Source organism: Gastrolobium bilobum, unplaced genomic scaffold, assembly GCF_033153095.1.
Source record: "Gastrolobium bilobum isolate Gb01-03AN ecotype WA unplaced genomic scaffold, APGP_CSIRO_Gbil_v1 utg8462, whole genome shotgun sequence".
In the NCBI taxonomy this organism is placed as follows: Eukaryota; Viridiplantae; Streptophyta; class Magnoliopsida; order Fabales; family Fabaceae; genus Gastrolobium; species Gastrolobium bilobum.
In genome coordinates this window covers 11,940-35,311 of record NW_026900025.1, presented here as the reverse complement: position 1 = coordinate 35,311, position 23,372 = coordinate 11,940, and the positions used below count along the sequence as shown (strand labels likewise).

Here is a 23,372-nt window from a genome sequence, read left to right as displayed (position 1 = left end):
ACTCCTATATTTGTGAAGTTACAAATTTTGAATTGATAATTTTAAAAGGGATAAGATATTGTACAATCAATAAAGAATAATTTGAAAGATGATAACATATTTTATCATTGTTTATTTATTTTAAAAAAATTTAAATAAGAAAAGATTTACTTAAAATTTTTGTGAATAATATATTATGTCTATTTTTTCATGCATACTCTGTCTACTCTTCTTTAATACTGTTATATCATAATCTCGAAAAGAGAAAATAGATAAATATTAGTTGAAAATGTAATCTAACGATATTGGAGAAAAATAAATAAAATATATATAAAAAATATAGACATAATATCTTATCATAAATTTTTTATTTTATTTTTTTTTTCATTTATTCTCCATCATTTTGAAGTTCAAAGTTCAAACCAAATGGTGGTTTTTTTTTTCCTCTCTCTCTCTTTACTATACTTCCGTGGCTACTTGTTCATTCTGACCACTAAGTATGGCCTTTTGCACTTTAATAAATCTTTGTCACCATTATTTTGCTCAAAATTCAAGAAAACGCAATGATAAAAAAAAATTAAAAGAAGAGGGGAGGGGATGGTGTGGGGGGTTTCTTACGTTTGTATATGAATTACCTGCACAAAAATTAAATTGAAATAAGCAAGATTAAAGTTTTTTGGCCTATTTCATCAATGCTTATGACAATATAGGAATAGGTACACACAATTTCTGAGTTGTCCTTATAATTTCATAGTATTTTATAAAGGAATCTATTAATCTCATATTATATGACATAATTATCTCATGTAACAGAGATAAAATTGTGAGGTCCATTACTTTTTAAAAAAAAAATAATGAATCTCACTATTTTGTCTTTGTTGCGTGAGATAATTATCTCATGCAACATGAGATAATTATTTCCTTTTTACAAGTGATAAAATCAACATAATCTAAACAAAAAATAAGTAAGCATAGATACAGAAAATTTTGTCGCTTTTATAGTCCTGCTTAATTGACCAAATTAATCTATTAATCGATCAATAGGTGGAGAAATAAAAAAGAAAAAGAAAAAATTGTATTGTTCTTCTTCATTTGTTAATTTTTGTTAATTTTTTCCTCAAAGATCAAATGAAAGCAATCTGGGGTTGAGTGAACTGAAACAAAAAAAAAAGGTAAAAAAAAACCTATGAATGTGTTGTGGTGGGTCATCATCATTAGGAAGAGTTTTTCAGGGAAAAAAAGAAAAGAAAAGAAAGAAAAAGTAATCAGCATAAGTGGGGCCCAAAAAAAAAAAAAAAAGCCAACAAAGGTCCACTCCCAGAATTGAAAAGAAACAAACAACCTAAGATGACACTGTCTGCCAAAACTGTCTCTTAGCTACTTTTAGAACTAAAAAAAATGATTTAGAGAGAGAAACAGCATCTACAACTTGGCTTGAGAGAGAAAGATAGAAAGTTCATGAGAGTCGATCTAGGAACAAAATGAGGAGGTTGGAGCGATAATTTGGGCGATAAATTAGTGAATACTCTATCATTCATACTTTCTATATAGATTTTCATGGTTTGAATTTTGAAAAGATATAGGCTTTTTTTCTTTTTTTGTTTCTTAAGCTTTTTTTTTTTTTTTTTGGGTATATTAATTTGCATCTCAGACATGAAACTTGAATTTAGAAAAATCCTAAATCTTTCATATACTTTTCTCTCTCCTCATCTTCTTCAGTGTTAGTTAGCTCAATAGTTTGGGTGTTTGTTACACAAATTCCACAACCAGTGAGATTTTACAGGTAAATATTCAAGTACTTTTTTAGATTTTGCTCTCAGATTATGGTTCCGAATTCTAGGCTTCTGATATCAAACATTTGACTCTCTCTCTCTCTCTCCAAATCTTGTGTATCTGGATTTTGCTTTTAAATTTGGTCTTTAAAAGGATTAGCTTTGGAAAAAAACCACACCAGAGATAGTTGTTGCAATGCAAGCATTTTGAGCCCATAGAACACTCTTTTAGTCTTTTTATCTTTAAATGGAATATGATACAACAATGGCTCAAGAAGATCAAATCAGAAGCTGTAGCAATGGTGGTAATGGTGGTGGTAGATCTTCCAAAAAGCCAAAGCAGAAAAAGGTGCCACAGAGAGGACTTGGTGTGGCACAGCTTGAGAAAATAAGACTAGAAGAACAGCAAAAGAGAGATTCAGTTTCAAATTTATCATCTCTGGCAGATAACAATTTTCATCATTCTCACCAAATTTCTTCCACAATCCCTCCTTTACCTTCTGGATCACCACCTGAATTTAGGTCCCCTTTATCAATACAGCACATAGATGCTGTTCCAAGCACTGTTCCATTGGCCAACAGTGGTGGCTTTGAGGCTGGTTGGCCTCCTGTTTCAAATGTGCCCAAGTTGTGGAGCCCCAATGAGTTTGATTTGGAGAAGGACAATCTTGGGGTGGATTCAGGAATGTCCTTTCTACCAAGTTTGCCTTTTGCATCATCCAACCCTATCTGGCCTCTACCCAATTGGGGCCAGAGAACACCACAGTATCATCAACAACCTTCATCATTGGTGAGATATGTTTTATAAGTTTGATCTTTCTGTGTGTCAATAATTCCTATGATGGGGTTTTGATTTTTCTTTCTCTCTTCTGGAACATGTAGGTGAGTGTCTCATCAGGAACTTCATCAACACCTGTGCCTCACTTCTCCTTAGAGCCCCCTTCAAACCAAAACTATAGTGGCAGCAGTGGTGTGCCTATGAAGCCTGTGGAGAAGGTATTTGCAATTTTATGTTGTTAAGATAATTCACCTGTGCCTCATCTGCATGTTTGATTTACAGATAAGTGTTTTATAATAGTAGTAATACTTTCCTCTTCCATATGGCTAAAATTCAATGCTTGTTTTGTTGAATATTCACATCTTAAATAATCATGCATGTTCTCAACGAATTCAGTAAAATTTTGAACTTGATACATTTTTATGGAAGATATTTTCCTCAGAATTTGTTTTTATGAGTGTAGGTGGTTGGCATGAAAAGGCCATACCCTTTCTCCCTGGATTTTCCACATGCGCCCGCTTTCAATTATAATTTGCCTACCTATGCTGAAATAAGAACAACTGCAAACACTTCATGTGGGAGTGGAAGTGGATTCAACTTTGATCCTTGCAATTCAAATTCCAGGTTGTTTTAGTTTTAATCTTTTGGTCCTTATGTTATAGTTGCAACTATAGTTTGCTCATATCATGTGTTTCTGCATCATCTGCAGAGAGGTCCCTTCCTGTTCAGTTTCCAACTCAGAGCCAAACACTGAGAAAAGGAATAAAGATACTGAGAATTTCAATGGAGATTTTCTCACCTTGGCTCCTCCCACTTCATCTTCATCTTCAAAGTTCAAGTCTTCTTCAACTTTCCTAGCATTTAACAACCAAGAATGTCCTGAATATGAATCTCTATCTTCTCAGGTTTGGACAAACTCATTAGTCTTTTTTTTTTTTGCTAATTTCATTGTTCATTCCTAAATTCATTTTTCTTTTTTTTTTTGCAAAAGGAACATATAGAAGATCAAATCCATACCCCATCAGGGTACAGGCTATTCAATCAACAAAAGCAACCATTGTACAGCTTCTTCCTTCCAGCAGCTAAGGAGGGACAAATTGGACAAACCACAGCCAGAATTCAGAATTGTCATGAAGTTGGAGAAAGTATTGATCTTAATTTAAAGCTATGAATACATCACTTTTAGGACAGTTGTTCCTCACTATGAAACTTGCATAGTCGTAGTTGATTTTTAATTTTACAAGTGGTAGATATTTCTAAATTTGCACATGTAAGGTTGAGTATGAAAAGGACTAGAATGTGAGAAGGAAAGTTGAGATGTTAATTAGTTTCTTTGATTTGAGTTGCTAATGCATATGTGTTTTATTGAGGCCAAACTTTAGTTGTGTACCTTTGGGGCTAAGTTCCTTTTTCCTTTTTTTACTTTTTTTCCTGTTTCCTTTCTTGGTTATTGTAGTCTATGATCAGTGCCTGGTTGGATGAGTCAGGAACTGTAGGGGTAACAAACTTTTGCGTGTGGGTTGTGGAGGTGTCATTTAGAAATTATAAATAATCTAACGAGAAAATTGTCTATGAAAAAAAAAGAAAATATACTCTTATGTTGTAGTATTTTTATCTCCTACACATACATCGATTTTCGTATTATTTTCTTCTCTTTTTTCTTTTTCTATAAGTGGGTGGGTTCCACATATGATTGTATCTATAGCATGAGAGAGCTCTCTCCTATTGCATAAGATTAATAAAGCTCATGAAAAAATGATGAGTTAATCAAGATTATCATATTTTTTAATGACTAACTATTAAAAAGGTCAGGATGATTTTACAGTTGTGTAAATTATACTCTCAATCATATCTCCTCTTAAAATTATATTTGAAAGTCATATAATTATCACATGACTATTTGAATAAAGGGATATGTTATTCTTACATTGGTAGGGGAGTTTTATATTTTTGCTGCATACGGTTTCCTAGTTGATCATGTTTGGTAGGAATTTTTAAATAATTTGCATAGCATTCTCATTTGCATAGGCATCTAACTTTATGTGTAAAATTGGGGCAAAAACACTATCTAGGAATACCACCTAGAAGATAGTATTTTTGAATTACCAGAAAAATACAAAAAGAAGCCTACCCTTAAATTAATTTTTCCAGTAATATTTTGGCTTACTAAATAATTTTTTTTAAATTTTTTCAAAAACTTCAGATTTTTACCATATTCTCAGTAATTATATTTTTCTGGTAAATTATTTTTTCTCTTCTATCAAACATCCCCTACCATAAAAATAAGAAGTTTTACATCTTACATCTCTCATATATAATAAATTAAATATAAATAGCATCAAGGGTCAAAATTGAAAATATAACCAATGTAAAATGATTCTCACCCCGAAAAAAATAACGTATGGCTGACGCATTGCGATATTAAATGAGGGATGTTTTATTGTGTTTCATGCACCTATCAATTATCATATTTGATCTCATAGATCTTGCTAATATATATATATATATATATTTTAAAGCAAATAATGAGAACACAAGCGAGAAAACAAAAGGTTTGGAGACAAGGGTGATAACATTTTTTAATTGAAAAGGACTTGTTTAGGGCAACATTTATTCTGAACAACCTATTGATGTGGAATAATGTTCTATAACATTAGTAACGAGTCTTTGTATATATGTATTAATTTAAGGAAAACCATTAAAAATGGGATACTGGTGAAACATTTAAGTAAAATTATTATTTAAAAAAATTAATAAATAAATTCTAAGTTCCTAACAAATTTCACCCTCAGTCCCCCCCCCTAAGATTTGGCAGTTACAAATTGAATATGAATTTAATAGCGTAAATCAGTTGTTCGATCTTATTAATAGGAATATATTTATAGAGATTTTTCGTTGTATTATAATAAATATATATATCGGGTGGTTCTTCCAATATTACTTTCTTCGTTTTCAAGATTTGAACTTGAGATATTTGTATAATAAAAAGAAGTTTTTTCTACCACTTATTAATAAATGTTTAGTTCCCCATGAAATCCAAAAAATAAAAATTAATAAAAATAATAAATAATGAAGGTTATTTTTGAGTCAATGTAATAAATATATATTTTGCTGGTAACAAAATAACATGAAAAGATTGTTGAATAAATTTGAATTAGACAAAATGTTAAGTGATAGTGATCTGGATAAAATATGATAAGGCCTATCAAAGGCCCACATACATAAGGACGAGGCCCAAACCCGTAAAGCCCAGGGTGAGGCGCGATGACTTCCATCGCGCATGACAGGACGCGATGCTATCATCGCGCACGAAACCCCCTTTTAACATACCTTCAGAGACAAGGAAGCTAACACAGAAACTAATAAAGGTCCACCGCGCCATTTAACAAATAAACAGAGGACAACACCCGCTTGCCACTACTCTATCAAGATAGCTTGACATAAAAAGATAAGGCTATGAAGGCACCTGCTGAACCTGCAACCCAGGAATAACCAATCAGAGGCAACACCGCCTCCTTGAGGCGGCATTAGAATTCCTATATAAACAAAGGGTACATGCCCAGGTATGACAAACTAATTCAGTAAGAATACACATACACCTGTCATTGATACTGACTTGAGCGTCAGAGTGTCATCGCAGGTACCCTCCAGTCTGAATCACCGCGCCGAAGGAGAACCAGAATCCTCACATCATCAACTACAACCTCAAGCCCAGGAAGCTGATCATCCCAAAGGCCTTCTCCATCAACAGTGTGTGATTCGGCCTAGTACACATTAGCCAGCCCATACTGCATTTGGTCCAATCATTGGCGTCGTCTGTGGGAATTCTTCATCTAGAACCCATCTCTTTATAATATAAAAATATGGTTGATACCAGAAGCAAATCTCAGAATGGCTCCAAAGGGAAGCAGAAGGAGACACTTGCCTCCCGTGAGAAATCACCCTCGTCGGTGGCACCAATCTTCGTGCACCACGATGACCCACCCACAACTCCACATTTGTTGAAACTCATCACTCAGCAAAACAAAAAAATTGCCCAACAGAATCGAGATTTAGCTCGATTAAAAAATTCACAAAAAACTAGAGAGAAAAATCAAGAAAGAGAAAAAGAAAAACAAAAAGAACCTGAGAAAGAAGCTGAAAAAGAGCTTGAAAACTCCGGCGAAAGTGAGCCGATACATTAACATTCAAAACAAGATCCTGGACCTTCTGGTCATAACGAAAAAGGAGAGGAAGAAAAAGAAACCAACGATAATTCTCAGGGAAATTCTAGAACAGTTTCACGTATCTTTCACCCATCCACCCCATGTATCATGAACATCCCTATTCCTAGGGATGTAAAAATTATAATTGAGAAGTACAACGAAAAGGGAGACCCGCAAGAACATCTCGAACAATTCTAGACGAACATGATGGCACAGGATGTAGCTGATCCAATAGCTTGTCGGTTACTCCCAACAACCTTGAAGGAGGTAGCGCTTAGATGGTACTCCGCGTTACCACCTAATTCAGTTCAAAGTTGGGAGGATTTAACTAGCTAATTCCGTATAAGGTTCACAACAAGCAAAGCACACTACAAATCCACACATGCCTTGAAAACTGTGCGACAAGAAACACACGAAACGCTGCGCGATTACCTCAATAGGTTTTTCGACGAAGCACTCTTAGTAAAGGACCTGGATCCACAAGTTTTCCTACACCTCATCATTGAAGGATTGCTGGAAGGTCCTTTCTCTATGTCATTGGCTAAACAACGCTCGCGTACCATAGAGGAACTACGAGCGCGATCAGAAAAATTCATTAATCTTGAGGATTATAAACGGTCGCGGGATACTTCTAGTATTAAGATAGACGTGGACAATTTCGAAAGAAATGTCCAAAAGAATTTTCAAAGAAAATTCCGCGAAAAAAGAAAATGGGAGAGGTTTGATAATTATACTCTCTTGAACACATCCCGAAGACATATTTTGAAGGAAGTCTTCCAAAGTGGTTACGTGCGCGTTAACAAACCTCCACCATTGAAAAAATGAGGACAGCGCGATGAGACCAAATTTTGCGAGTTTCAAAATGATACAGGGCATACCACTGATGAATGTTTTGATTTGAAAAATACTATTGAAACACTTATAAGAGCAGGCAAACTTCAAGAATTTGTTTCTAGTTGCAGATAATATAAGCCGCAAAGAAGACGCGATATAAGTCCTGATCGCGATCAAAATCCTAATCGGCAAAGAGCATGTCTCAGGAGAGATTATAACCCTGCCAGAAATAATGATAACAGGAACGCGCATGATGATCCCACTGATAGACGTCAAGGAACTCCAACGCGCAATAGACAGCAGGCCGCCCAACAGCACCAGCTGCCCAATAAAGCTGCCGGAGTGTTAGCCACCAACACTGGCGGAACTGCTGGAGGAGGAGCAACTAGCTCACAACGAAAGAAACATCTGAAATCTGTCATGACAGTTCGCGATTATGCCCAGCCATCTACATCCCGCGTCAAATGTCAACTATAATTTTTGATGACGATGACTATGGAGACATCGTTCCTAACCATGATGACCCACTAGTGATCTCCGCCTGCATGGCTAACCTCTAGGTAAAATGTATTATGATTGATAACGACAGTTATGCCGACATAATTTTATGGGATGCTTTTTGCGCCATGAACATCCCAGAGGAACATCTAATCCCTGGATGTTCGGATTTAATTGGATTCTCCGGAGAATGCGTGCAACCCAAAGGTACCATTGAAATATGGGTAACCTCTGGAATCATGCCTCTGGCTCGTACTATTAAAGTACGTTTTTACGTTATTGAATATGCATCTGCATATATTGTCATCCTGGGACGACCAACCATTGTCGCTTTAAAGGTAATCATTTCTATGCCTCATCTTTTGATGAAATTCCGAGATCCCTCTGGTGCTGTTGTTGCTATTAGAGGTGATCAGAAAGCATCTCGTAGCTGCTACAACACCAGTTTGCGGGCCAAGTCTGCAACTCAGCGCGATGGCAAAGGAAAGGCATCGATCAATATGACTAATTTGGACATGCGTGAAGATCTACGCGATACACGCCCCCAGCCTGATGGGGAATTAGAGGATCTCCAACTTGGTCCGTTGCCTGAAAATGTTACCAAGATTAGACATCACCTTCCGGAGATGGAGAAGAAAGAATTGGTGGCAGTACTACTTAAAAATAAAGATCTTTTTGCTTGGACAACAGCTGATATGCCAGGAATAGACCCTGACATAATATGCCATCATCTTACCCTTGATCTAAAAGTCAAACCCATCGCGCAAAATATCTCCAGAAAAACAATAGGTGGTGAATACCAAAGTAACAAAGCTGCTTGATGCAAGAGTTATTAGAGAAATCACTTATTCCACCTGGCTTCTAACGTCGTGTTAGTCAAAAAAGCTAATGGTAATGTGTATCGATTACACAGACCTTAATAAGCATTGCCCAAAGGATTTTTATCCTCTTCCTACCATTGACAAGTTAGTAGACAATTCCGCGGGATACCAAATCCTCTCCTTTATGGATGCGTATTAAGGATACAACCAGATACCCATGTTTAAATAGGACGAGGAAGCCACTACCTTTATTACCGAAAAGGCTACTTATTGTTACAATATGATGCCATTCGGTCTTAAGAATGTTGGTGCCACATACCAACGTATGATGAACAAAGTCTTTAGCCAGCAGATTGGCCAGATGCTAGTAGTATACATTGATGACATGATTGTCAAAACAATGACCACACCCCACAACACCCTCAAGATTTAGAGCAGGTGTTTCAACAATTGCGCAAATATAGATTGCGGCTTAACCCAGCCAAATGCGCGTTTGGGGTTCCTGGTGGAAAATTCTTAGGATTTATGTTAACACACCGAGGCATAGAGGCTAACCCTGACAAATGCAAAGTCGTCCTCAACATGATTAGCCCTCGAAATATTAAGGAGTTGCAACAGTTGACTGGAAGGATAACAGCTCTAACTCGATTCCTTCCAGCATCAGCACAAAAGTCATTACCCATGTTCAAACTGTTGCGTAAACATACAGATTTCAATTGGACTCCAGAATGCGAAGCATGATTTATTGCTATTAAAGAACATCTGGCTAATCTCCCAGTCTAAGTGAGACCTCAACCAGATGAAGCCTTGGTCTTATACCTTTCGGTTAGTAACGAGGCCATCAGTGCAGTATTATTGCGCGAAGACACCCAGGGACAACAACCAATTTACTTTGTCAGTAAAGCCCTTCAAGGCCCAGAATTGTGCTATCAACAGATCAAAAAAGTGGCTTTTGCGCTTATTCTAACGTCCCGACGCTTGCTGCATTACTTCTAGGGGCACACCATCAAAGTCAGAACTAATCAGCCCCTTAGACAGGTTTTGCGGCAACCTAACCTAGCTGGATGAATGATTACCTGGTCAATAGAATTATCAGAATATGATATCGTTTATGAACCTCGCCAAACTATTAAAGCCCAGGTGTTGGCAGATTTTCTTGTAGAAATGATGCACTCCCAACAGACTCGACCAGATGAAGATTGGACCATCTTCGTCGATGGCTCCTCCAATATTAAAGGAAGTAGGGCAGGAGTCATTGTTGAAAGTCCTCAAGGCGTCACTGTGGAGCATTCTATCCATTTTGGATTCGATGCTTCCAACAATCAAGCTGAGTACGAGGCAGTTCTCGCTGGACTCGCAATGGCCAAAGACTTAGGAGCAACAAGAATAAACCTGAAAAGTGATTCACAACTGGTGGTCACACAAGTACAAGGAACCTATCAGGCAAAAGAGCCGCTAATGGAAAAATACTTTGATAAAGTACGTTTGCTATTAGCTGACTTTGAAAGCTTTAAAATAGAGCACATTCCCAGGGAAAAGAATTCCAGGGCAGCCATTTTATCTAAACTTGCCAGCACAAAGGGACCTGGAAATAATAGATCGGTCATCCAGCAAAGCATTCTCTATCCAAGATCCGTGATGGCCGTAACTAAACGCAAAGCCCGTCCATATCATGATGTGCAACACATGATCATGATGATGAGATGCAACCAAACGATAAAGAAACTTGGTTGACACCAATTTGGAACTACTTGACTAGTGGAATAACGCCTCTAGAACCGCGCACAGATAGGAAGTTAGCGCGCAAGGCTTCATTTTATACCATCATCAATAATCAGCTGTATAAAAAAGGATTCTCTTCCCCAATACTTAAATGTTTGGACCCTCATTAAGCTCAGTATGTCATTACTGAGGTTCACGAAGGAATTGGTGGCCACCATATGAGGGGCAAATCCCTATCCAGAAAGCTGCTTCGCGCAGGGTATTTCTGGCCCACTATGAAAGAAGATTCTAAACAACACGTGCGACATTGTATTAAATGTCAAGAGCACGCTGATTTACACCATGCTCTTCCTGAGGAGTTGTCTTCACTCATATCCCCATGGCCATTTTACCAGTGGGATATGGATATATTAGGACCATTTCCGATTGCGATAGGGGGAGTAAAGTGGCTAATAGTCGCAATTGACTATTTCACCAAATGGATTGAGGCTGAGGCCTTAGCCACAATATCAGCCAACAAGATCCGCTGATTCTTCTATCGCAAGATCATTTATAGATTCGGTGTCCCTAATACCATTATAACTGATAATGGCACACAATTCGTGGATAAAAATTTGTGAACCACGTGTGAAAATCTTGAAGTAGTCTGTGGACCACTTGTGAACCTTCCTCTGATAGGAAGCGCAGAACTTAAATTTGTCCTTCCCTCTGAAAGAGACCCAACTGGAATGCGGTCCCATAACACTGAACAGACATAAGAAAGACTCTGGAGATTGAAAAAGACTATAGGCCTTACAGACCATCTCATACACCCTTATGAAGCCCCAGGCATTGGGAGTCAATTATGAAGGCGCCACATTTATATGCGCCATATTTATATGCGCCAGCAACCTACAGATGAAGGATGAGAAAGGCAGACGGACTCCTATTGACAAAAAGTAATGGGCATACATCATTATAAAATGTCTGGTAGACCCTTTAGTGCGCGCATAACATCCGCGTTCATTTTTAGGAACGACATCCACCTCCCACTTGTCATCATGAACTTTCTCTAGGGTTATATGGATGGCGGCCTTCAGTTGCGCCAATTCCTCTGAAGAACTGTATATCGAGGTCGTATCCAAAACAATGTCAGATACCCAGCTTAGCGATTCTTCATCTCGAAGGACACGCTTGACCGTTTCAGTAGCTTCAGGATCAAGCTGTAGTTGTTTCTTCTTCACATCAGGGTTCAGCTTCTGCTTTTTCTTCTTGTCACCAGCACCTCGCCTTGCCATGATCTCTTTTATTTTAGGCAAAATGAAATTTGATGCAGAAGAGGAGGAATTAGTAGAGGCAGACGAGTCAGAAGAAGAAGAGACAGCAAATGCAGACTTAAAATTGTCAAAATCCCTTTTCTTATATAGGTACCCCGCCGGGTAAATAACGTTTAAAGGTAAGGGGCTTGGACTCCTTTGGCTAGGTTGATCTCGCGCAATGGAAGGAGAGGTATCGCGCGATGAAATTAAGGGAGAATAGTTGGACTTTAGGGTATTAACAGACTTATAACTACAACTAGAATTTGAGGTAGAATCGCTCGAGATGAAGATAAGACTGGACATTTTAAAGGGAATTTTTGGGGAAAAAGACGAACTTTGTTGCGACAAAATTCTGGTTATCCCGCAGTTAGGTTCTCGAGAAGAGGGACCTATTTCAAATCGTCGAACAGAAGGCACACGATTATCATTTAAAGGTACTTTCTTCCGGGGGAAACACACTTGCCAGTAAGCCACGATTCTCCGGTTCCTAAAGAGCTCGACCTAGGTAAGAACCTGGGAGGTGGACTGGAGGAACTAGGTCGCTCGGCTATTCTGATAAAATTCACAAATTTGCGATTATCAGACATACCCCAAGCTCAAATGCAAGAAGAAATTAAACAGACAAAATAGAACACGAAGAATAATATGTAAAGAAGGAACATACCTGCGATATATACTTCGGATGAACAAAAAGCGAGCAGGACGTGTCAACACCGGAAGATAAATGGCAGCAATCAAAGGCAGAAGGAGAAAGGTTTATCACAACAACGGTGAGTGCTTCGTGTGCTTTCCCTCCAAACAAAGTGGCTCAGTACAAATATGAAAACTTTACCAAACGAAAACCCAAAAGGTTAAAACATGTTAAGTAAAACGGATAACATGGGGAACACATGGGAGGAAGGTAAAACGTTTACACTTTAAAACAGCCCACGATTGTCATTAAGCACCCACGTGATTACGGTGGCATTAAATGGTCTGACAATTAAACATCTAATCAACCATTTTTAAGCGGCTAAGCTATGATGATTTCCCAATAAGATTATTGCGACATCAAATAAACGCGCCCAACAACATATCGCGCCTAAAAGATACATGTATAACTCCCAGCTTTGCCCCATACCAAACCTGCGAGCTAGGGGGCAGCTGATCTGGATAAAATATGATAAGACCCATTAAAGGCCCACATACATAAGGACAAGGCCCAAACCCATAAAGCCCATGGTGAGGCGCGATGGCTTCCATCGCACATAACAGGACGCGATGCTACCATCGCGCACGAAATCGCCTTTTAACATACCTTCAGAGATAAGGAAGCTAACACAGAAACTAATAAAGGTCCACCGCGCCATTTAGCAAATAAACAGAGGACAACACCCGCTTGCCACTACTCTACCAAGATAGCTTGACATAAAAAGATAAGGCTATGAAGGTACCTGCTGAATCTGCAACCCAGGAATAACCAATCAGAGGCCATACTGCCTCCCTGAGGCGGCATTAGAATTCCTATATAAAGAAAGGGTTCATGCCCAGGTATGACAATCTAATTCAGTAAGAATACACATACACTTGCCATTGATACTGACTTGAGCGTCGGAGTGTCATCGCAGGTACCCCAGTCTGAATGACCGCGCAGAAGGAGAACCAAAAAAAAAAAAGGTATGTAAAATTTGATAAGTATTTGGAAAATGAAGGGATTCGATGAAAGCAATACATCATTTTAGACCAAAAAAAATCTTCATCAAAAGCTATATTTGATCATTGGCTGAAACTTACAGAACTTTCTTTTTTTGGGGAGTAATGGGACAATTTCTTTTTTAGAAAAAGAATAAGAATTTATTGCATTTTGTAACGTTGCTTTTAAAATTTATCTTTATGGCCATATAATCTGCCCAGACATCTGACAGCATTAAAGAATAAAACTTAAACGTTTGGCAACGGCTATTAATATAAATAATTGCATTTTGTAACATTGTTTTTCAAATTTATCTTTACGGCTTAAGTAATTTGCTAACACAACTGGCAGCATTAAACAATGAAATTCAATCCTTCCACCCATTATTATTGGGCAATGGCTATGAAAGAATTTCGGCTATTAATATGAATCATTTTGAAGGATTGGAAATCACAATAGAGATCGAAGTGAAAAGAGTTTCAAGTTGCAAAATTTCTATCTTTCTCAATCTTGAGAGATTAGTGTTGAAATGTATTTAAATTCTTGCCTCGAGAAGCAAGTGCCATTGTGTAACCTCTAAGACTATTTTAATTTGAGAGAGTGAACATATAAACTCACTAAGAGTTGAACAACTATAAATAAATTTGCCTCAACATTTATTTCTACTCTTATTTACTTGCATCATGTGCAGATTACTTATGATTATATTCTTTCTTATTATTCCACTTCATAAAATTATAATGCTTTATTTTTTAAATAAATCCAATTAATCTCTCTTTCTAGATAGCTTATCAGAAATCCATAATTCGTATATTAACCAATAGTTTGAGTATTTGATTGTTGCTAGAATTTAAAAGTAATTGTACAAATCATTTTAATGGAATCGACAAAATGAAATCACATGTTTTTTTTTTTTGGTAAGCAAATCACATGTTTCTTAATGACAGACTGAAAAAACACAATAACATACAGTCGCAAACTACTATCATTGCAACATAATTTTTAACAGTTATTTATTTTGTGTAATGAGCCAACTGTACCCATTCTCAACCATTCTCAATGGATGTCAATCCTACCATTAGTGGAAGTCACCAACACCATAGTCTCTCGCACACACGAAACTGATAAGAGCCATGCAAGGCACTAATATATAAAACATTATTTGGTCTATGACCAACCAAATACATAATCAAGAACATACACCAATGCCAGAGAGAAGGGATAAAGTAGGATAGCCATTATAGCTGTCCACAGAGGGAAGACGGTGCGGAAACTGGCAAAACCACCCATGACAATGCAAACAATGAGAATAACCAACACTTCTGAAGAGAAGTCCCATGTCAATCCCCTCACATAAACAAGGGCCAAGAAGACCGATAGGCAAAGCACATTATTCATTGTCACTGCACCATATAGCTGCAAAAACAATAGAAATCATTTTTAAATGCCTTAATTATTAAATATTAGGCGGAAAAAAATCAGAGTGATAGGCAAGGTTCTTTATATATCATACAATTAGCCTGTCTCAGTCATATCCATGGATGTGTTAGACAACAATGTAATGTTAAAAATCAAAGAAAAGTGTTTTAAGGACCAGAAAATCACTAACATGATTATGTTAAAATTAGAAGGATGTTCCTTCCTAAACTATCCCAAAATAATAAGACTTAACCAATATGTCATAAAGCTTAAAAATGCTTGGATGGCTACCATCACCCAAGAAATCCCAGGACAACCAACAACTAAATTGACAAAAACTACTAGTCTGCCACTTCCTACACCAGTACTACCGCTGCAATCATCACTGCTATACTATCAATTCCCAAAGAGATACCAGTAATTTGGAAAGCCAGGGCATGCGGCCATCATTAAATTAATTGGGTAAGAAAATATACAGTGTAAAAACCATGAACAAACACAACTATGATGATGATGCCAACAAATAGAACTACCATTATCATCTCTTATCACAGCAGCCATTCAAACATCTAATCGGGGACTATGAAAGTCAAGGCTTAGGAAATTCCAATCTTCCCAACCCCAAAATCTCATCAGTAAACATTACTAAAGAGAATTTGAAGTAACTACAGGAAGGTGCAATTTCAGATACACTCTCCATGGTGTTACATTTGAACATGAGTTTATCTTATTATTGTCCTCTACTCAGTTCACACAAAATATTTATTGTTGGAATGCATATAAGTGTCTATATTCATTGTATAGGCTAACCAAATTCAGTAGATTGATAAAACAAATGACATAATTTGAGCGAAAGCTGATTTCAAAATGCTTTATAGTTTATACTAAATTCATGCATACTTACACCTAAAAGAGATTAGAAGTGTGAAAGGAGAAAACAAACCTCCGAAAAAGTCAATGAGGCAGTTTTCCTCTTGTCACGACTAGCAAAAATTATTGCTGACACTGCTTCACTTGAATTAGTTGCAAAAGGCAGAGCAATGAAGGAAATAAAGAAAGCAGGAATACTTGTAGCATCAGAAAAGTTATCGACTGCATCAACCAGAGGATCAGCAAATGCACCAGCAATAACAGCACCCAGTACCAGCAGTAACACTGCTTTGATGGAAGTCCATCTAGCATTTTCACTACCCTCAGCAACTTCATCATTTGGATCTCCCGCACCCACATCCAGAAGATCATGTTCCCTCTTTGTTTCCTATGCACAAAATCCCTATAAGTCATAAGCACCAAAAAGAACAAGTTCAAGACGTTGAGCATTGCACAACTTACTGTGTGAAAATCACTTAAAAACTTCAATGTGTGGGGACCAGCATCTGGTGATGCAACTCGGGAACCCCTAGCCTTTTGAAGCCATCTACAGATGCCATTAACAAATTCTTCTTCTTCAACAAGTTGATTTTGAGAAGTATCAAAATCCTCAATTATTCTTATCACAGCATCTTCATGATCCAGGTCAATCTGCTCAAATTGAATTCCAACAACCAGCGCTCTCAATTCACCATGAGTAAGTTTCTTATCTTGATTTTCATCAATTTTGGCAAACAGCCTGTATATTCCATTGAGAAGTTAGTGACAACCAAAGGATGCGAATATGAAAAGAACGCAACAAACTGCTTGAGAAGTAACATGTCTTAGGTCAAGGTAAAAAGGAGAGATAGCCTTACTTTTTAATAACTTCTTTGTCCGGTTCACCATCATCTTTCAGCAGCCGTCCCAATGCATGCTTCTTCAAATGTCTCAAAAATCCTAAAATAACATGTTTGTGTTTAACATACTTAAGCTTTCTCCTTTGTATCCAGGGCTGGAAAATCTGCACCAAATTTTCTTTTTCTCAATTTCTATAAGATGCATAAACATTAGCCAGAAGTTTAAAATAATGGGGCAAGTATTCATCCACTATACAGTTGCTTAAAGTGCTAACTATGGGATCCAAATATATATATATATGGGCTTAACATTTCTGCAGCAGCCGTAGATAGTGTTATCTACAGCTGACACAGAAAAGTGGGCCCCACGGCTTTAAAAAAAAAAAAAAAAAACTCAGGATCCGTTGCTGTATCCTTGGATTCGGACGTGTATCCTTGCTTGCTGTAGGTATAGCAGCTGCATAAATCATTTTGCCTATATATATATATATATATATATGTACCATAATAGTTAAACAAAATGGTGTTGGCTGATGAAGAAAGAAACACCTATTGTAATGCACAGGAAACACAAGTACACCATAAAAAGAGAATTACCTGGTAAAGGCAATAAGTAATCAATAGCGCGAGAGAGACAATAAGAGCAATCAAAACAGCCAAGTGCCTTCCTGAAGTAGACTTGAGAAGTTGTGGTAATTGAACAATCAAAAATGGAAGGACAGATATAACCATAATCCTTGCAGCATAACTTGTCCAAATATCAGTACTAACACCAGAACCTGCACATGGGAGACTTTAGTAGACTAAGCAGCCAAATGAATCAAACATTCCAGACATGTCAAAAGTTCAATACAGCTGCACATGTACAGACATCATGTTTTAGAAATAAATTAAGGGAAAAATGTTTCTGCAGTTAATGCAGATAAGTTATCTGCATTTATTCCCAAAACAACGTCGTTTTGGTATTGAAATCTTAAAAAATTATAAATATAAAGACTATTATAACCCTGAAATAAATTAAAATTACAAAAACACCATGATTTCCGCCTCAAAACGACGTCGTATTGGGCTTACTGCAGATAACTTATCTGCAGTAACTGCAGAAAAAGTGAACCCATAAATTAATAATTAAATAAGAAAATGGTGAATCACAATATGGCTTCAAGTAGTACCCTTCTCAAAGTCCCAAACTATCTATTCTATAACTAAGACAACAATAATGATTTATGCACATATCTGGTTGTTTGAAATGTATTATATAATTTGTGGTCCAAAATCATGGTGGAAAGGTACTCGCAGTTATTACTAAGTTCGTTCTCCCAATTATTACTTCTTGTTAGAGATGTTTTGTGGGAACCTGAAGGGAAATAAAAAAAATTGAACTTCTTGAACTTCAATAATTGATTATCATGACTGATAATTGACTATTGTAAGTTTTAGAAGCTTAGAAATCTGTTTTGGGGGATAGGATACTGGATTATCATAGGTATAGTCAATTATTCTGGAGCTATACCTCTCAGTTTGAGCTCAATAATCGATTATTCATTGAAGGAAATTTCAATTATACTCTCGGGTCAGCTCAATAATTGATTATTCAAGTCAATAATCAAGTATTTTATGCAGAGGAAAAAAAAGCTGTTTTATATTGGTTGTCAACAACAGATTATTGTTGTTGATAACAGATTATTTGCTATCAAATAATTGATTATTTCAGTCAACAATCGATTATTTGCTGCCAAATAACCTACCATTTCAACCAAATAATCGATTATTTGTTGAGACCAACGACTTACAAACCCTTCTGGAAGGTCAAATAATCAATTATCACTGCAAATAATAGATTCTTGGGTGTTTTAGAGAGAGAAAAATCTGAGCCCTATGGCTCATTTCTGTTGAGTGAAAAGGGAAGAAAAAGGAGAAAAATAGAAAAGAAAAAAAAAACTTGGACAAGAATCAAAGCTAGATATCAAGCTAGGCAACTCTAAAGTTAAAGAAAGTAAGTCTGAAGTTATTTCAAGATATGGTTTGTTTTCTATCAAGCTTAAGGCTAAGTAAAACAAACTATTTATCTATCTAGAGAAATCTTAGGAAGAAGAACCAAGCTAGAGGAGGTATGAAGGGATCAAAATCAGCGATTTCAAGGTGAGTTAAGGTGCCTTTGTGTCTAGAATTTAGATAATGATTCCTTGCATGGAATACAAGTTTACAAGTGAGAATAGGAAAATAAAGACGAGAATTAAGCTCAATCACTGTTCTAATGAAGGAAAATATGAAGTTGTGATAAATATATGCTTCAAATGAGAACACAAGCCCTAATGAATTTTGGCCTAAATAGCTCATTTTAGAATTTTCAGAAAAAATAGAAGTAAAAGCAATTGATGAAATAGTCATATGTTTGTGATTGTCAAATCACTTAATTTCATGCTTTGGCATGTGATATCTTAGTTCTAGCATACTGGTTTCTTCCTCACTAACTTTCTCAAATTCATCCCCTCTTTGTTATTTTATTATCTCAGGAAATGGCTAAATTGAGCCTCTTTAGGCTCCCTTAGACTGCTGTTTTTTTAAAAAAAGTTAATCTGAGTAGTCAATATAGAGAAGTAAATGTTTTCAAATATCCCTAATTTTGAACATCTATGCATCTTTGGTAAATTGTAAGTACTTTGAAATCATGATGTGATTTAAAAGTTTGATTTTAAAAGTTTTGCCTTTGAAATTAAGGAGATATCCCTGGTTCTTGCCGGTCATGAATGCTTGCATCATGACATGATGTAAAAGTATAAAATCATTCATTTTCCTTCACCTAATAGCTCAATATTGTAGGATAGTTGGTTCATGACATGTATAAGAATCTCAAATCTTTTCTGTCCCCGTTCTTCTAAATTAAAAAACTTGAAATTAAGCACAAGATAGGTGGATCTATACATTATCCATGTTTCAAGCTGATGGGCTCTTCCGTGAGGGGTCATGTTTGAGATACTATAAAAATATATTCTTAATGGATAATTGAGCAGAAAGTTGATTGCTTGGATGACCACAAAGAAGAAGAAATACTATATTCTTAATGCTTTGGGCAAGGATAAATTTGCTGTACTGACTCTCAAAATTTTAAAAATAAAACAATTAACAATACCAAATGACATACCAGTTAAACTAAATCCCCTAGTGTCTTGTTCATCGATTGCAACTGAACCCTCAATGTCACACTTGCCAACAATTACGCAGGTCCCCCATATTATAGTCAGAAGCAGCACTGTTGACCCAGCTAGCAGGCCCATTCCAACAGACACCTCACTCTGAGCAGTTTCTTTATTACCTGAAAGCCCAGACACTAGGGAAAACAAGAAAGACAGATTAGAAATGGAAAGGGAAAAAAAGGGGCAAATAAAAGCACTACATTAGAGACAAAAAGAAATTACAAGAGAGAAAAAAAACCCAAAGCAAATATTATGTTACAAGATTAAAGATCGGTGAAATTTTGATCGTAAAGGAATCATAAGAGAGGTCTCAAAGCAATGGCTGCTAGTGAACTAAACCTGAATCAGTTAAATTCTTCAATTTATGCCACTATATGACGGTTAAGAATTGAACGGTAAATCTAAAATTTCTAGAATAACCCATCCCTGATGAGCTACTACTTCTCTCTCTCATACCTTTAGTAACAAAGGCAAACATGCATCATGAACTAGTATTTTACAATTCATTATAAATAAATAAATAAAAAAGAATTTAAAATAACATATCAAGTGAGAGAATCATAACCATTTATGGACAAGTTAAGTGATGAGAGATAAAAGATATTATGAGTGACAAAAGCATCTCCGATGATTTGACCATAAATGATTAAGATACTCTCACATGACATGATCATATTAAATAATGGGTTTTATGTTTATAAATGATTAAGATACTCTCACATGACATAATCATATAAAATAATGGATTTGATGTTTGTTATGTTACATAACATAACTTTATTTTCCTACCCACACAACAAAAGAGAGAGAAAGTGAAATGATGAAAGAGAGAGAAAAATATGTGGACCCCACCTCTTTGTTGTGTGTGTAGGAAAGTGGAGTTATGTTATGTAACATAACAAACATAAAACTCATAAATAATACATAAGTGGATCCACTCGCTCTTATAAGCGAAGATCATAGAGTCCAACTAAATTAATCACTTGGGTTTGTTTGATTGTGTTCTAATTTTTTTTGTTCTTAGAACTATTTTGTAGATCAATTTGTAAAGATTGTTTTGTAGAATAAAAGAAGAAAGAACTTGTTTGATGACAATGTTTTGAAAATAATTCTAAAAATTGAAGAACAATAAAATCTGTTTGAAGCGAGTGGATGCTAAAGCAGTCTTTTTACTGTTGAGATATTCAAGTGTGATGAGTCTCACATTGGTTGGTAATGAGCTAAGTGAAGAGTATAAAAGTGAAAGGACCCATGAACCCAATGCCTTAAGGTTTTGGGTTGAGACATGGTGTCGGATCCACTTGCTACGGTTGGTGTAGCCTTAGCTCATTGGTGGTGGCCCCCCGCCATGGGCTTTCCCTGGACCCGCTTGACATTGGAGTTTGAGGGAACGAATTTCCCAACAGTGGTATCAGAGCCGGATTGGGCTCGAGCTAGCCTAGTGATTGGATAGGAGGCGGGTCGAGTACTTTGCGCTTCGGGTACTCAGTTGAGGGGGAGCATACCAATGGTGGGTTTCACACTTGAGGGGGAGATTGTTGAGATATTCAAGTGTGATGAGTCCCACATTGGTTGGTAATGAGCTAAGTGAAGAGTATATAAGTGAAAGGACCCATGAACCCAATGCCTTAAGGTTTTGGGTTGAGACATAGTGTCGGATCCACTTGCTACGGTTGGTGTAGCCTTAGCTCATTGGTGGTGGCCCCCCGCCACGGGCTTTCCCTGGACCCGCTTGACATTGGAGTTTGAGGGAACGAATTTCCCAACATTTACTGCTCAGGCAGTGAGAGACCCAAAATGCTCTTCAAATTTCTATTGTTTTCAATTCTTACATAATTACTATAAAAAAAAACACTATATTGCCCTTAATTAAAAATCTGTTCTCCGTGTTTTTTCATGATTCAGAGTCAAAATCCAAAAAACAGAACAAAAACATCTATGAGATGTTCTCTGATTTTAATTTTAAAAACTAAAACACAGATATAGTTTTTAGATACGTTTTCATAGAATAACCATTATCAAGCAATTTTTTTAATTTTTTTTTTTTGTTTTCAAAACTAAAAAATCAGTTTTCCAAAACAGAAATCAAACAGACTAAACTCAAGAAATAAAGAGGCGTGATGTATTTTCACAAATAACTCAAAAAGAGAATACACGGCCAAAAAGGAACAATAAGGTTCTGATTCTTCCGATTGGTAGTGGATAAACAGGTACATTCAAGACAGTAACGGAATCACTCCACTAGTAAGACAAAAAGAATCAGAACAACACAAATCATCATTCCACAACCTAAATTTCAAAATCTCAAGCCACAGCCGTTCAAATCTCATATCACATAAACAATTCATTGAAATTCCACTCCAGCATCATAAGATCAAAGCATATAACTCTTGAATTTTCAAAAAAAAAAATCAAAAAAAAAAAAAAATGAAAGAAAAGAATTATTGGTAGCGTAAGTACCGAGAATGAGCATGGCATCGGGGAGAGCACCGAGGATAGGGAGGAACAAGCCACCAACGATGCCAGGGCCCAAGATCTCAAGCAAAAGCTCACTACCACTAGACAAGTAGGTTGCAGCCTTGAACATGAGGAAGCCATAGATGATGATGAGGAACAAGTTCCCGAGAACAGTGGTGGTGCACGGTAAGAACCCGTAGGACTGCTCGCAGGTGGATTCCCCCATCAACTGACTCGGTAGTCGGAGCAGGCCCAGGCCCACACCCTGGCCCAATCCCTCCACGCCATCAGAAACCAGATCGCGAGCGTGTGCGTGACCGCAGAGGATCACGATAAAGAGGAAGAGAAGCGTCCGGTGGGAAGTGTAAGAAAAAGACATGGTTACGGTTACGGTGGTTATGGTTATGGTTATGAGAAAAGTGTTGAGTACAAGTGCGGAATGAAAATGAAAATATATATAATTGAGACTTAATGTTTCAATTTCACATCGTTTTCCATTTCGTGTCTTATTTCATAGGGTAAACTTTATTGCGAATCAAGATAGAAATAATAAGTACTACATAGCAATGCATTGAATTGAATGGCAAAAGTGATAAGAGTCACTGGGTCAGGTAGGTAGGTGTAGCAACAATGTTGGGTGGACACGTGTCAACATCGTACCGTACCGTCCTTTTGCTTCACCCTACTGGATATTTCGTTTGAACCTTATCGTTATTCAATGGTGGAAGTTGAAGTAGCTGATTCATTTTATTAATAAAAAAAGAGGGGGGATATTTTCACTACCAAAAGTATCCACTACCACATTACTACCTATCAAATCACCATTGGATCAAAGAGTGAAAATGTTAAAAAGTTTTTGAAGAGAGAGAAAATGTTAATCCAATGGTGATTAGATAGGTAGTAAGGTGGTAGTGAAAATTTTTGGTAGTCAAAATATCCCACTCTAATTATAAATATATATTTTTATTTAGTTTGAGCAATGAATAATTTGTCAGATATGGTATTGAGGAA

The 23,372-nt window shown here is 36.7% G+C and overlaps 2 protein-coding genes across 3 annotated transcripts; one reads left to right on the top strand and one right to left on the bottom strand.

Moving 5' to 3' along the window:
- Positions 1 to 1,427: 1,427 nt before the first annotated feature.
- Positions 1,428 to 3,774, top strand: LOC133294907 (uncharacterized). Of its 2 annotated transcripts, none has more exons than XM_061493672.1 (5): positions 1,428 to 2,541; positions 2,634 to 2,747; positions 2,993 to 3,153; positions 3,239 to 3,434; positions 3,521 to 3,774. In XM_061493672.1, the coding sequence occupies exons 1-5, from the start codon at positions 1,999 to 2,001 to the stop codon at positions 3,698 to 3,700; spliced, it is 1,194 nt and encodes a 397-aa protein (XP_061349656.1). In that variant the 5' UTR covers positions 1,428 to 1,998; the 3' UTR covers positions 3,701 to 3,774. The 2 variants fall into 2 exon arrangements, with proteins under 2 accessions (XP_061349656.1, XP_061349658.1); XM_061493674.1 differs by having other exon boundaries at positions 1,428 to 2,550.
- A 10,749-nt stretch (positions 3,775 to 14,523) lies between these two features.
- LOC133294901 (sodium/calcium exchanger NCL) lies at positions 14,524 to 22,917 on the bottom strand. The gene is made up of 7 exons (XM_061493665.1): positions 22,365 to 22,917; positions 19,853 to 20,038; positions 17,305 to 17,486; positions 16,726 to 16,871; positions 16,331 to 16,607; positions 15,942 to 16,256; positions 14,524 to 14,995 (listed from the first exon to the last, which is right to left on the bottom strand). The coding sequence occupies exons 1-7, from the start codon at positions 22,738 to 22,740 to the stop codon at positions 14,747 to 14,749; spliced, it is 1,731 nt and encodes a 576-aa protein (XP_061349649.1). The 5' UTR covers positions 22,741 to 22,917; the 3' UTR covers positions 14,524 to 14,746.
- Positions 22,918 to 23,372: the final 455 nt, after the last annotated feature.

Coding starts and splice junctions, on each gene's coding strand:
- LOC133294907 (XM_061493674.1), top strand. CDS start 1,999: ATGGAATATGATACAACAATGGCTCAAGAAGATCAAATCAGAAGCTGT. Junction 3,154..3,238: donor CCTTGCAATTCAAATTCCAG/GTTGTTTTAGTT, acceptor CATCATCTGCAG/AGAGGTCCCTTCCTGTTCAG. Junction 3,435..3,520: donor ATGAATCTCTATCTTCTCAG/GTTTGGACAAAC, acceptor TTTTTGCAAAAG/GAACATATAGAAGATCAAAT.
- LOC133294901 (XM_061493665.1), bottom strand. CDS start 22,740: ATGTCTTTTTCTTACACTTCCCACCGGACGCTTCTCTTCCTCTTTATC. Junction 17,487..19,852: donor TAGGGGATTTAGTTTAACTG/GTATGTCATTTG, acceptor TCCCATGTGCAG/GTTCTGGTGTTAGTACTGAT. Junction 16,257..16,330: donor TTTTAAGTGATTTTCACACA/GTAAGTTGTGCA, acceptor TTTTGTGCATAG/GAAACAAAGAGGGAACATGA.